This window comes from Schistocerca gregaria, chromosome 4 (genome assembly GCF_023897955.1).
Source record: "Schistocerca gregaria isolate iqSchGreg1 chromosome 4, iqSchGreg1.2, whole genome shotgun sequence".
Lineage (NCBI taxonomy): Eukaryota > Metazoa > Arthropoda > Insecta > Orthoptera > Acrididae > Schistocerca > Schistocerca gregaria.
In genome coordinates this window covers 505713675-505728939 of record NC_064923.1, presented here as the reverse complement: position 1 = coordinate 505728939, position 15265 = coordinate 505713675, and the positions used below count along the sequence as shown (strand labels likewise).

Below are 15265 nucleotides of genomic sequence, written 5' to 3'. Positions count from 1 at the left end.
GAGTACAATGGATCTACAGGTGTGTGAATTTACTCTGGATCAGATTTCATCGAAATAATTACGTCCTACTGGGAGTGCCGGACTTAGATTTTCCCCTCCCTTCGAGTCCGATTATCTGGCGTAATTCATAATTATCATTTTTTAATACATTCCAGTGCATCTTATTCCATGTCCTCCCTATCTTTGCCCATTAATGTAGTCAGCTACATAAATATTTACTTTGTGTGTAACGGACTCTGTGACGTAATGACTCCTTTTCTATGTGAAAGGGGAGATCTATACAATAAATGTCCACTTTCTTGGAGCTGAGGTCCATTTGATTCATTCTCTTTCCACGTCACACTTCCATTACAGTTCCATATGTATTTACCAATCACAACGTGTTACCCCTCAAGAGGAATTCTTGTAAGATGAGCGATTGTTGAATCTCTGTATGAGTCTATATGAATTCTTAAGGAATCTATCACCACCGTACAGCCGCACAGAATCCCAAGCCTTCTTTTCCGTTGCGCCTTCTTTAATTACCAATTCAACTAGGGTTTAATATATCATTGTCATATAGAGTGTACCATAAAAGACTCTACATCTTTGAAAATTTTTACATACTTGTTCATACAACATACAGACTTAGTTTTGATGTCATATCAAACGAAAATATTGATAGATCAAGTATTGACTCCACGGGCACGATAGTACAGAATAGAGCCACCGCAAGCGCTAGTGGCAGTTGCAGCAAAGATAACTCCCTTTATCAGTCCCCAATATGCTGACTGTGTGTTTTGGTTTGAATAGTCTAAGTCTGTAACAAACATGCAACTTAATTTTCGTGCAGAGTATGGTATGGGTACCTCCCCCTCCCCCCCTCCACACACACCCCACACACACACACTAGCATCCCCCAGTAAGATTACTGTTTATGGGTGGCGTAAATATTTTATTGAAACTGGAAATTTGGTAAGACATAACAAATCCTCGGGTCTTCCCCGTGCATCTGACAACATCATAGAGCAAATGAGACAAAGCTTTACGAACAGTCCGACAAAATTGACCCAGTTTCAAGGTAAGTGGGTGGCTCTTGGTGCACCAATTGCGTGGCTCCCACATTCAAACAGACCTGATATTTTTGACGTTTGGGGATTCATCTAGCGTTTTATATTTGTCCCACTGTTACCGACTTCTCTACAGGAAATCAGAGCTAGAACGTACCTCGCAACTGAACAAGTCACACGTGACATGGTTGCACGCGTTCGGCAAGAAGTCGACCTGAGATAACCAACAGAACTCAATTGAACATGTTTAGGCACGAGTTAAAAATAACTTGTCATAGTTTGCTACACAATGACACCAGAATTATGTCTGTAAGTTAAATAAATAAATTAATATATATTTTCGAATTTGTAAAGTCCCTTATGACACAACCCATGTTGGATCAGTACGATCCTGCATGTTTGATGAGTCGCGATACTATTTAATTAAAAGTAACAGAAATAAAGTAGTTCGTCACGCTTGGGTGAGTAAGGCCTTCAATCGAATGAAATTCTTTTGATATGGTGAAAGAGGCGGCTAGCCAGGAATTGTGGTCGAATATTACAAAAAAGTAAAAAACTAACCTTGGTGATCTCCAGGTTACGTATCAGCGAAGGAAGGTAGCTAGGGATCGTTTTTCACTACGCAATCATTATTGGTAAGAAGGTCGGTTGATTCGAGGAAGGGGACCAAACAGCGAGATCACAGGTCCCATTGGTTTAACGAATGATTGTGAAGGGAGTCGGCCGTACCCTTTTGCCCTTTCAAAGGAACCGTCCTAGCATTTGCCCGAAGAGACTTCAGGGAAATCACGGGAAACCCAAACCAGGATGGCCAGAAGCACGTTTGAACCGTCGTCCTCCAGAATGCGAACCCAGTGTGTTATCACTCCGCCGTCTCGTTCGTTTTTCTGAGATGAAGTAATCATTAACGATGAGGTGATTTTCAAAAAGGAACGGTTCCTAAACAGCCAAAATGCAGACTTTGACAATCATGGCCCATAGAAAGTCATGCATTTTGGGAAAAAATTTGCGAACATGAATAGGGCACCGTCACATTGTTTCACTGTCGCAGCTTTATTTTTTTCTATACGGTAACTAAGCAGGCATGGCTGGAGGACAAATGTAAGGATGTAGAGGCTTATCTCATTAAGGGTAAGATAGATACTGGCCACAGGAAAATTAAAGAGACCTTCGGAGAAAAGAGAATGACTTGTATGAATATCAACTCAGATGAAAGTCCAGTTTTAAGCAAAGAAGGGAAAGCAGAAAGGTGGAAGGAGTATGTAGAGGGTCTATACAAGGGCAATGCACTTGAGGGCTATATTATGGAAATGGAAGAGGATGTAGATGAAGATGAAATGGGAGATATGATACTGCGTGAAGAGTTTGACAGAGCACTGAAAGACCTGAGTCGAAACAAGGGCCCGGGAGTCGACAACATTCAATTAGAGCTACTGACAGTCTTGGGAGAGCCAGTCCTGACAAAACTCTACCATCTGGTGAGCAAAATGTATGAGACAGGCGAAATACCCTCGGACTTCAAGAAGAATATAATAATTCCAATCCCCCAAGAAAGCAGGTGTTGACAGATATGAAAATTTCCGAACTATCAGTTGAATAAGTGACGGCTGCAAAATAATAACGCGAATTCTTTACAGACGAATGGAAAAACTGGTAGAAGCCGACCTCGGGGAAGATCAGTTTGGATTGGATTCCGTAGAAGTATTGGAACACGTGAGGCAATACTGACCCTACGACTTATCTTAGAAGCTAGCTTAAGAAAAGGTAAACCTACGTTTCTAGCATTTGTAGACTTAGAGAAAGCTTGTTGACTGGAATACTCTCTTTCAAATTCTGAAGGTGGCAGGGGTAAATGCAGGGAGCGAAAGGCTATTTACAATTTGTATAGAAGCCAGAAAGAAGTTAGAAGAGTCGAGGGACATGAAAGGGAAGCAGTGGTTGGGAAGGGAGTGAGACAGGGTTGTATAGCCTGTCCCCGATGTTATTCAATCTGTATATTGAGCAAGTGGTAAAGGAAACAAAAGAAAAGTTCGAAGTAGGTATTAAAATCCATGGAGAGGAAATAAAAGCTTTGAGGTTCGCCGATGACATTGTAATTCTGTCAGAGACAGCAAAAGACTTGGAAGAGCAGTTGAACAGAATGGACGGTGTCTTTAAAGGAGGGTACAAAATGAACATCAACAAAAGCAAAACGAGGATAATGGAATGTAGTCGAATTAAGTCGGGTGATGCTGAGGGAATTAGATTAGGAAATGAGACACTTAAAATAGTAAAGGAGTTTTGCTATTTGGGGAGCAAAATAACTGATAACGGTCGAAGTAGAGAGGATATAAAATGTAGACTGGCAATGGCAAGGAAAGCGTTTCTGAAGAAAAGAAATTTGTTAACATCGAGTATAGATTTAAGTGTCAGGAAGTCTTTCTGAAGGTATTTGTATGGAATATAGCCGTATATGGAAGTGAAACGTGGACGATAAATAGTTTAGACAAGAAGAGAATAGAAGCTTTCGAAATGTGGTGCTACGGAATAATTCTGAAGATTAGATGGGTAGATCACATAGCTAATGAGACCGTATTGAATAGAATTGGGGAGAAGAGGAGTTAGTGGCAGAACTTGTCTTGGTAGGACATGTTCTAAGGAATCAAGGGATCAGCAATTTAGTATTGGAGGACAGCGCTGAGGGTAAAAATTGTAGAGGGAGACCAAGAGATGAATACACTAAGCAGATTCAGAAGGATGTAGGTTGCAGTAGATATTGGGAGATGAAGAAGCTTGCACAGGATAGAGCAGCAAGGAGAGCTCCATCAAACCAGTGTCAGGACTGAAGACCACAACAACAACAACAACAACGGTAATTAAGACCGTACGACTACCCTCTTAGTACAGAGACAAAATCGAAGGAGTGAAAAAGTCGAATATTTTAGTAATTCTTATCTAGGTTGGTATCCTTGGCACCATTCCATCTACAGAGATAGTGTATTAAAAAGTATTTGTTGGCTGATGTGGCCGAGAAAAGCTAGATAGGTGCATCAGTCGCATCCTCTAAACTCCAAGGGGAAGGCTGTCATTTGGCTTAGGGGCGACGAGGCCGATTTCACACAGCCGGTGATAAATGCTTTCCATCTGGCTGAAATTTTCAGAAACAGTGGCGTCCTCGCTGTGTAGCTGGATTTCTCGCCCTAGGCTCGGGCAGCGTACTCACCCGAGCTGGCGGTGGGGGCCGGCCTGGCAACGGCGCCGACGCTCACCCCGGGACTGGACGCCTCGACCGGGCTCGACGGCTCCGACCCCGACGGCGACGCCACCTCCTGCTTCACGCTGCAACACCAGAGCGGCGCAAGAGGATCGTTAGTGGGTCCACACAGCCCAGGGATTGTGGTAGACGGATGGCGGGGGAATGAGCCATACTCATGTCTCACACGTCATCATCGTGATAAGTCGCTGCGGTGTGGAACATTTCATCCAGTTAGTGAAAACAATACCACTTAAACTATAGAAACATATAAACCATTTATTACAGAACAAACGCCATGCTATGAACACCGATAAAGTTGTCTCAAACTTCCACCTGTGTCAAGTGGTTAAATACCCATGAGCATTAGACTGTGCTCCTCGCCCATTGTCAAATGGTGACTGTCGTGTGACTGCTGCTGCCGTCCTTAAATATGAGGACCAACCAGACAACAAGGTTACAAAGCCTGCAATTAACTGTATACATTTTATACAAAGAATACAGCCAACTGATAGTACATATATTTCATTTTTTTTTTTCGATATAATCTGCACACAGTTTTACGAACTTGTTATTTCGTGAGTTTGAATGCACGGTCTGCGTAAAAATTCTACCCTTGCGTGTTCGGACACGATGCCATACATGTCACCTCTCACGTTCGCAATTTTATTAATGTTTTATGTCATTTCACGGTCGGAATGGGCGCAATAAGGTCATTGTAATGATAGCTCAAAGTACTTTTCACTTGATTGGTATTCATGTTGGGAATTGTATGTGGTCTTGCTTTTACACTACTGGCCATTAAAATTTGCTACACCAAGAAGAAACAGAGATGATAAACGGGTATTCATTGGACACATACATTATACTAGAACTGACATGTGATTACATTTTCACGCAACTTGGGTGCATAGTTCATGAGAAATCAGTGCCCAGAACAACCACCTCTGGCCGTAATAACGGCCTTGATACGCCTGGACATTGAGTCAAACAGAGCTTGGATGGCGTGTACAGGTCCAGCTGCCCATGCAGCTTCAACACGATGCCACAGTTCATAAAGACTAGTGACTGGCGTATTGTGACGAGCCATTTGCTCGGCCACCATTGACCAGACGTTTTCAATTGGTCAGAGATCTGGAGAACGTGCTGGCCAGGGCAGCAGTCGGACATTTTCTGTATCCTGAAAAGCCCTTACAGGACCTTGAACACGGGACGTGCATTGTCCTGGTGAAATGTAGGGTTTCGCAGGGATCGAATCAAGGGTACAGCCACGAGTCGTAACACACCTGAAATGTAACATCTACTGTTCAAAGTGCCGTCAGTGCGAACAAGAGGTGACCGAGACGTGTAACCAATGGCAGCACATACCATCACGCCGGCTGATACGCCAGTATGGCGATGGCGACTACACGCTTCCAATGTGCGTTCACGGTGATGTCGCCAAACACGGTTGCGACCATCATGATGCTGTAATCAGAACCTGGATTCATCCGAAAAAAATGACGTTTTGCCATTCGTGCACCCAGGTTCGTCGTTGAGTACATCATCGCAGGCGCTCCTGTCTGTGATGCAGCGTCAAGGGTAATCGCAGTCATGGTCTCTGAGCTGATAGTTAATGCTGCTGCGAACGCCGTCGAACTGTTCGTGTAGATGGTTGTTGTCTTTCAAATGTCCCTATCTGTTGACTCAGGGATGGAGACGTGGCTGCGCGATCCGTTACAGCCATGCGGATAATGTGCCTGTCATCTCGACTGCTAATGATACGAGGCCGTTGGGATCCAGCACGGCGTTCCGTATTACCCTCCTGAATTCACCGATTCCATATTCTACTAACAGTCATTGGATTTCGACCAACGCGAGCAGCAATGTCGCGGTACGATAAACTGCAATAGCGATAGGCTAAAATCCGACCTTTATCAAAGTCGAAAACGTGATGGTACGCATTTCTCCTCCTTACACGAGGCCTCAGAACAACGTCTCACCAGGCAACGTCGGTCAACTGCTGTTTGTGCACGAGAAATCGGTTGGAAACTTTCCTCATGTCAGCAGGTTGTAGGTGTGGCCACCGGCGCCAACCTTGTGTGAATTCTCTGAAAAGCTAATCATTTGCATATCACAGCATCTTCTTCCTGTCGGTTTCATTTCGCGTCTGTAGCACGTCATCTTCGTGGTGTAGCAACTTTAATGGCCAGTAGTGTAGTTTCCTCTGTTACTTCCCTGGGTGGCCTGTAGCGAGGCGAGCACCGGAGGACGTGGCACACTGCGTTTCCAGAGGGGGGGGGGGGGGGGGGGGGGAAGAGAGGGAAGGGGGCTCCACTTCCACGAAGCATACTGAGAGGGTCATACATCAGTGGGCTTTAGCGCCTGGCGGGACGACTGAAATTCGAATTTCGCCTATTGTGTGCAGGGCCAAACGAGCTGTGATCCGTCTGAGTGTCGCTGCTGTTTATGTGTTTACCGTTCCGGCGTGTCTGGAACGAAGACTGCTGTCACCGACTGACTGTATTGTTTTCATGATTCTCAGTCTACTTGTGGACCGCGCCCTATTGGGCGCGACTGTCTGTGGTCTAAGCATGTTGCTTTCATAGCCGGTCAAACGGAAAGTTCAGTGCACTCAGCTAAATAGCAGAGGTATTATTGGTCAACTTAAACTGAGGCCAGTTGACGACATAAAGCCATCCTCGAAATTGGAGGGAACGCGTCGCTATTGGCGCCAATGATATTCTGAGATAGTGTGGAGGAACTTTGGAATCAGCGCTGAATGCTGATTTGCGGTTTTTCGAGGGTAATGGGGAGTTGAGTAACGTTGGCTTCACTCTTGAGTTGCTCAGGCGCAGGCTATTCGGGATCTGGTCTTCGTCGGAATCAGGTGATCTTGCGACTTAGTCGCACTTTTTCGGAATCGTTGTGGAGCATGACATCAGTCATACTCCAGTTTCATTCTGCGACTTATGACCCACATTCTTACTTTCTGTCTTCGCGCCTGTACCTGCACGGCGAGTAACAGAGTTGCTGCACAGCAGATCTCTGTACCAACATCATCAGAACGCTGCCTACCGACGACGAAGTGTTGGTTTCTGGCTTGGTAAAATATTTTGCTGCTCCGGCATTTCAGGACCTATCATTTTTATACTGAAGTCCTCATCAACATGCGCGCTCGCTTTTCTACAAGTTCACCTTGCTTGCTTCTCCATGTGATCCCATTTGTGCTCTCACTACTAATCGCAATACTGCATTATAGTCGAGGGAGTAATATTTGATTTATTAGGACCTCCAGTCATTAACGTCAGTCTCTTGCATCACAGAGACTAGAAGCTTCTTGTTCTCGAGCCAACTCTTATGCTCATGATAGTTCAGTATAACCTACCCTTTAGCTTACTTTTTATATTGACAATCAAGTACCTTTGTGTTCCGATTTATAATAAACCACATTGTAATATTCAATCCGCATACCATTTCATAGATAGATACAGAATCCCATTTCCTGTCGTTTATTTTGAGAAAATTCCTTATCACATCAGCGCACACTCCGCTGCAGAGTGAAAATCTCATTCTGTAAATTCCCTTTTTCTTTACTGAGTAGATAATGATTTTTATTAAATTATTGTGAGTACGTACTACTTATTTTACCAACTAGCAGAGTCAACGACGATTTCCTTGTGTTACCGTTGTGCACATACTCAGTTAGGTAGTAGGTTAGCGGGGGATCGAGTGCACGTCCATTTCTCATGCAAAATTCGCCTGAATTAAAGAGGTACAAACTCTTCTCTACCCCGGCACCTCGCGTCACCGCCTTGTCCGAGGCGAATCATCGACCTCGCAGGTGCTCTTTGAAGTGAGGATAAAGGTGTAAGTCGCTTGGAGCGAGGTCCGGACTCTAAGCAGCTGGGTCGATGATGTGCTGGCGAAACTGCTTCAACAGTGCTGATCTTCTTCGCTTTATGAGATCGCCCATTATCGTGAAGGAAGATGTCGCCCTCGGTGAGGAATCTTGTGGCCTTTATCTTGTTTTGCGGACTCATATTAAGGTCTCACGGTATTGGTCAGTGGTGAATGTCTTCCTATTTTCAAAAACTCTACGAGTCTGATGCCTGCACTGCCCCAAAACATTGTGGCTACGGCCTTCCCTGCAGCTTGCGTCACCTTAAACTACATTACATATGGAGAGGAGGGGGTGTTTTGACTCCGTTGATGAACGCTTATTGCTGGGGGTATAGTAGAGGGACCATGTTCCGTCACCTGCGAAAATGCAATTAAGCAAACTTTTCCCTTACGTGGGGAACCGCTGCAAAAGTTGCAGATTTATCCCCAAGTACCTACCCTTCTGTTGGTTGGTCAGGTTTCATGGAACCCATCGGTAACAAACTTTCTGATACTGCAGGATATCGTGAACTATGTGACGAAAGCTTCACAGCACATTCCAAATTCTGTCGTAACGTGATCCTCCTATTGTCCTGAATCAGCTCCTCCATGCGAGGTCTGTTGATGCCGTGCTGGATCGGCCACTGATGTCCTCGTCGTTAACGTTTTCTCTAACGGCCACAAACTTTAGACACCATTCTGCGAAATGCTGACGCGACATTGGATTCACCCCGTAAACCAGCTGCCAGTAAACTTCAGTCGTGGTTAGACGTTATTCCCATAGAAATCGAGGAACTCAGCCGATTTCCTTGCGAGACCAGTTTTCCAACCATTCGCCATTTGTGCTTAGGTACAGCTAGCGCTTAAGGTAGCTTTTGGCTGAGACTCTGCACAGTTGCCAGCTGCATATATTAAAGTTACCACACACTACTAGTTTCTCCAGAACAGACGAAACTCCAGAAATATCGGCCTTGCAAGCTCAGTTTTTGATCACACCTCGTATCGGCGCTGCCGTCTATGACTTCACTAATGCTTACTCCAGTGCCATACACTGCAGTGTTTTCTCAGTGGATGAGCGGCTCCCCGTTTAACCTCCCTGGTCCAAAGCTTGCATTAGCTCCAGTTTGCCGTCTTTATTCAGGGTATTGTCAGAAATCGCAATCTCGTTCGTTTCTTTTATTAGGCTCATCTGTCGTTGAAAGCAATTTGGTGTTCTTTTTCCATAGATTGTTCTGCTGAATCCTCAAGACAACACCTATAGTGCTCTATACGACGTTTAGTGTTTCCGCTTATGTTATCCTGCGAAATGCTCTGGAAAATGAAGACCAACTTCCATCGAGGAGACATCTGTCATTAAAGGACAGACAGTTTTTGCGACCGCCCTGTAAAAGAAGCGATCACGTTACAGACTTCCGACAACACCCTCAATAAAGACGACGGATTGCCGCTAATCCCATCCTGAGACTCGGCCATCTAAAGCTGAAATATGCGACGTGTGTGTTCTACAAGATCATTACCATATATGGCGCCGCAGTGAGCACCATTGACGTCAAGTGCAACAGTGTGGCTGTATAAGGACAGAAGCAATAATCACACTGCAGTCACCGTGCGGAGACTCGTACAGTAATAATAATAGAGATTTGATACGACTCAGTGGCCTCGTGCAAGTGTTTCAGCTGGACACAACTTCAGCAACTTCCGTGTCCCTAATCTATTCCAATTTTCCAACTGGGGAAAGGAGATCGATGGTTTAAAGTAGAATCCGAAGCAACTGTCGTTCCTAGCGACTCCTTACATCGTTGACAGACGAAGACTAGATTAAAGGCAGACTCAAAATTTCCGTGGCCCGATCAGGATTTGATCCCAAGACCTATCGGTTTCCAGAAACGCGCTTTTCCATTAGATCTCCAGGAAACAAGCTCGTGAACATTTAACCAGTTGACGCTTCTCTTATGTGAATGTTAATAAATCGTAGTTATATTATACTTAACGTAATTGTATTTTAACTAATTATTACAAAAGCATACCGAACAGACACACACAAACACAGTCAGACACGCGCACACGTACACATACACATTTCTCTCGCCATTTGCATAGCTTTAAAATATAAAAAGTAATTGCATGCTTTCAAAATTATTAAAATAGAGGTTATACATTGATGATATTAAAAGCCATTTGTTATTTCAAGAGATGTTTGTGGAGCGAAGATGGCGACGCAAAGTACACTGCTGCACTGAAATGCAAAAACCGGCACCATCAGACATTCTAGGGAAATGGAAGGCTGATTGGTTCTGTGGTGGCTTGTGGCGTATCATAACAATAGCGCATGCAGTTTGATATTTGGAAATGAGTTTATGCAAGATGGCTGAACCATCTTTTGTGGTATTCCTTTCAAATTGATTGTCACAAAGCTCCCTTCGTGACTAGAGAGAGTCTCAGATGTAATTATTTACCTCTCCCTATGTAACAGACTCGAAACGCATCTGTTTGGAGCAGTTACGAGTTACATCTACACCACCCACCAGGTGATAGTGAACAAATTGCCTAACTACTAACTACTGAAGATTGACAAAACTCGTCAGCTGTGTTTAAGATCTCATTTCATGATCTAATTCCCCTATCGTCGCCAGACCTATGTTGGTTACATCCTATTATTTTACTTTTTGCTGGTAGAAATCGTAGTGCTTAAGAAAACAAATCCACTGAACATAGGTCCAAAACGCAACCGTTCTGAGATCAGGTCATTTGCTCATAAGATAAGACGAAAGGTGTTCTCGATTATTTTTGTTTCTTGCACATGAGGCCGTGGTTAACTTCATATTTCTCTGCCTAATGTTTCATCTTTCAATGCTGGAGACATCATCAGAGGCTATAACGACTCAGAAAGCAGTTACACTCTCATATAAGCTCATCAATCCGAATCTTTCGTACGTATCCACACAACGGTCGGTTTATGACGTCATCAGACTGCTGTCTAAGATAACGGATTAGTGCCGATCCGAGGTGTGCGAATTGCAATAGAGAACCCGTCCAGTAAAGTCACAAAAAAATTTTGTGGGAAAAAATCTGAAGACGCAGCCCTTCAGACGGCGAGGAGGAAACTTCTATGTTCGGTTCGCTACACTGATAAAGTACTTTAGATACTGCGACTGCTGTGTTCAGATGCGGGCTGAGTTGGCATCCCTTCGGTCCCAGCTTCAGGCAGTGTTGGCTTCGGTAACACAACTTGAGGCTGTTGCCAATGGGCATCACTGTGGGCGTCCGGATGAGGGTTTGTTGGGGACGGCCAGCTCGTCCCACGCATCCCCCGATCGGACGACGACTGTGGCTGCCCGGGATACAGCCCACATTGAGACTGACCCCTCACCTATGGTAGAGTGGGAGGTCGTCTCGAGGTGTGGCAGGGGGCGAAAGACATTCCGGAGGGCTGAACGGAAGGCCTCTCCAGTTTGTCTGACGAACCGGTTTCAGGCTCTATCTCCGGCTGATACTGATCTTCAGCCGGACATGACTGCTTGTCCTGTTCCAGAGGTTGCCCCTCAGTCTGCAAGATCCGACCGGTCGCAGAGGGTGGGCTTACTACTAATTGGAAGCTCTAACATCAGGAGCGTAATGGGGCCCCTTAGGGATATGGCAGCAAGAGAGGGGAAGAAAACCAATGTGCACACCGTGTGCATACCGGGGGGAGTCATTCCAGATGTGAAAAGGGTCCTTCCGGACGCCATGAAGGTGCACCCATCTGCAGGTGGTCGCTCATGTCAGCACCAATGATGTGTGTTGCTATGGATTGGAGGAAATCCCCTCTGGGTTCCGGCGGCTATCTAATTTGGTGAAGCCAGCCGTGGTGGCCAAGTGGTTCTAGGCGCTTCAATTCGGAACTGCACGACCGCTACGGTCGCAGGTTCGAATCCTGCCTCGGGCATGGATGTGTGTGATGTCCTTAGGTTAGTTAGGTTTACGTAGTTCCAAGTTCTAGGGAACTGATGACCTCAGATATTAAGTGCCATAATGATCAGAGAAATTTTTTGGTTTGGTGAAGACTGCCAGTCTCGCTAGCGGGATGAAAGCAGAGCTCACCATCTGCAGCATCGTCGACAGGACTGACTGCGGACCTTTGGTACAGAGCCGAGAGGAGGGTCTGAATCAGAGACTCAGACGGTTCTGCGACCGTGTGGACTGCAGATTCCTCGACTTGCGCCATAGGGTGGTGGGGTTTCGGGTTCCGCTGGATAAGTCAGGAGTCCACTACACGCAGCAGGCAGCTACACGGGTATCAGGGGTTGTGTGGCGTGGACTGGGCGGTTTTTTAGGTTAGATGGCCTCGGGCAAGTACAGAAAGGGCAACAGCCTCAAAGGGTGCAGGGCAAAGTCAGGACATGCGGGGAGCAAGCAGCAATCGGTATTGTAAATGGAAACTGTGGAAGCTGCGTTGGTAAAGTACCGCTGATAGAAAGCACCGAAGCTGAAATCGTTATAGGTATGGAAAGCTGGCTGAAGCCAGAGATAAATTCTGCCGAAATTTTTACAAAGGCACAGACGGTATTTAGAAAAGATAGATTGCATGCAACCGGTGGTGGCGTGTTTGTCACTGTTAGTAGTAGTTTATCCTGTAGTGAAGTAGAAGTGGATAGTTCCTGTGAATTATTATGGGTGGAGGTTACACTCAACAACCGAGCAAGGTTAATCATTGGTTCCTTTTACCGACCTCCTGACTCATCACCATTAGTGGTAGAACAACAGAGAGAAAATTTGGAATACATTTCACATAAATTTCCTCAGCATGTTATAGTCTTAGGTGGAGATCTCAATTTACCAGATATAGACTGGGACACTCAGATGTTTAGGCCGGGTGGTAGGGACAGAGCATCGAGTGACATTATACTGAGTGCACTATCCGAAAATTACCTCGAGCAATTAAACAGAGAACCGACTCGTGGAGATAACATCTTGGACCTACTGATAACAAACAGACCCGAACTTTTCGACTCTGTATGTGCAGAACAGGGAATCAGTGATCATAAGGCCGTTGCAGCATCCCTGAATATGGAAGTTAATAGGAATATAAAAAAGGGAGGAAGGTTTATCTGTTTAGCAAGAGTAATAGAAGGCAGATATCAAACTACATAAAAGATGAAAACGAAAATTTCTGTTCCGACACTGACAATGTTGAGTGTTTACGGAAAAAGTTCAAAGTAACCGTAAAATGTGTTTTAGATAGGTACGTGCCGAGTAAAACAGTGAGGGACGGGAAAAACCCACCTTGGTTCAACAACAAAGTTAGGAAACTACTGCGAAAGCAAAGAGAGCTTCCCTGCAAATTTAAACGCAGTCAAAACCTCTCAGACAAACAGAAGCTAAACGATGTCAAAGTTAGCGTAAGGAGGGCTTTGCGTGAAGCGTTCAGTGAATTCGAAAGTAAAACTGTATGTACCGACTTGACGGAAAATCCTAGGAGGTTCTGGTCTTACGTTAAATCAGTAAGTGGATCGAAACAGCATATGCAGACACTCTGGGATGACGATGGCATTGAAACACAGGATGACATGCGTAAAGCTGAAATACTAAACACCTATTTCCAAAGCTGTTTCACAGAGGAACACCGCACTGAAGTTCCTTCTCTAAATCCTCGCACAAACGAAAAAATGGCTGACATCGAAGGAAGTGTCCAAGGAATAGAAAAGCAACTGAAATCACTCAACAGAGGAAAGTCCACTGGACCTGACGGGATACCAATTCGATTCTACACAGAGTACGCGAAAGAACTTGCCCCCCTTCTAACAGCCGTGTACCGCAAGTCTCTAGAGGAACGGAAGGTTCCAAGTGACTGGAAAAGAGCACAGGTAGTCCCAGTCTTCAAGAAGGGTCGTCGAGCAGATGCGCAAAACTATAGACCTATATCTATGACATCGATCTGTTGTAGAATTTTAGAACATGTTTTTTGCTCGCGTATCATGTCATTTCTGGAAACCCAGAATCTACTCTGTAGGAATCAACATGGATTCCGTAAATAGCGATCGTCTGAGAACCAACTCGCTTTATTTGTTCATGAGACCCAGAAAATATTAGATACCAGCTCCCAGGTAGATGCCATTTTCCGGAAGGCGTTCGATACAGCTCTGCACTGTCGCCCGATAAACAAAGTAAGAGCCTACGGAATATCAGACCACGTGGGTGGTTGTATTGAAGAGTTTTTAGCATACAGAACAAAGCATGTTGTTGTCAATGGAGAGACATCTACAGACTTCAATGTAACCTCTGGGGTGCCACAGGGGAGTGTTATGGGACCATTGGTTTTCACAATATATATAAATTACCTAGTAGATAGTGTCGGAAGTTTCATGCGGCTTTTCGCGGATGATGCTGTAGTATACAGAGAAGGTGCAGCATTAGAAAATTGCAGCGAAATGCAGAAAGATCTGCAGCGGATAGGCATTAGGTGCAGGGAGTGCCAACTGACCCTTAACATAGACAAATGTAATGTACTGCGAATACATAGAAAGAAGGATCCTTTATTGTATGATTATATGACAGCGGAACAAACACTGGTAGCAATTACTTCTGTAAAATATCTGGAGTAAGCGTACGGAACGATTTGAAGTGGAATGATCATATAAAATGAATTGTTGGTAAGGCAGGTGCCAGGTTGAGATTCATTGGGAGAGTCCTTAGAAAATGTAGTCCAGAAACAAAGGAGGTGGCTTACAAAACACTCGTTCGACCTATACTTGCGTATTGCTCATCATTGTGGGATCCGTACCGGGTCGGGTTGAAGGAGGAGATAGAGAAGGTCCAAAGAAGAGCGGCGCGTTTCGTCACAGTGTTATCTGGTAAGCGTGATAGCGTTACGGAGATGTTTAGCAAACTCAAGTGGCAGACTCTGCAAGAGAGACGCTATGCATTGCGGTGTAGCTTGCTGCCCAGGTTTCGAGAGGGTGCGTTTCTGGATGAGGTACCGAATATATTGCTTCCCCCTACTTATACCTCCCGAGGAGCGCATGAATGTAAAATGTGAGAGATTCGAGCGCGCACGGAGGCTTTCCGGCAGTCGTTCTTCCAGCGAACCATATTCGACTGGAACAGGAAAGGGAGGTAATGACAGTGGCACGTAAAGTGCCCTCCG

At 45.0% G+C, this 15265-nt stretch overlaps 1 protein-coding gene across 1 annotated transcript in view; it reads right to left on the bottom strand.

Annotated features, from left to right (window-relative positions):
- Window positions 1–4228: 4228 nt before the first annotated feature.
- The window catches only part of LOC126267784 (homeobox protein Hox-A13-like), a 262663-nt gene continuing 251626 nt past the window's right edge, over window positions 4229–15265 (bottom strand). The window contains exon 3 of the mRNA XM_049973089.1: window positions 4229–4367. Coding sequence (XP_049829046.1) covers window positions 4229–4367 — 139 coding nt within the window. The remainder of the gene's footprint in view (window positions 4368–15265) is intronic.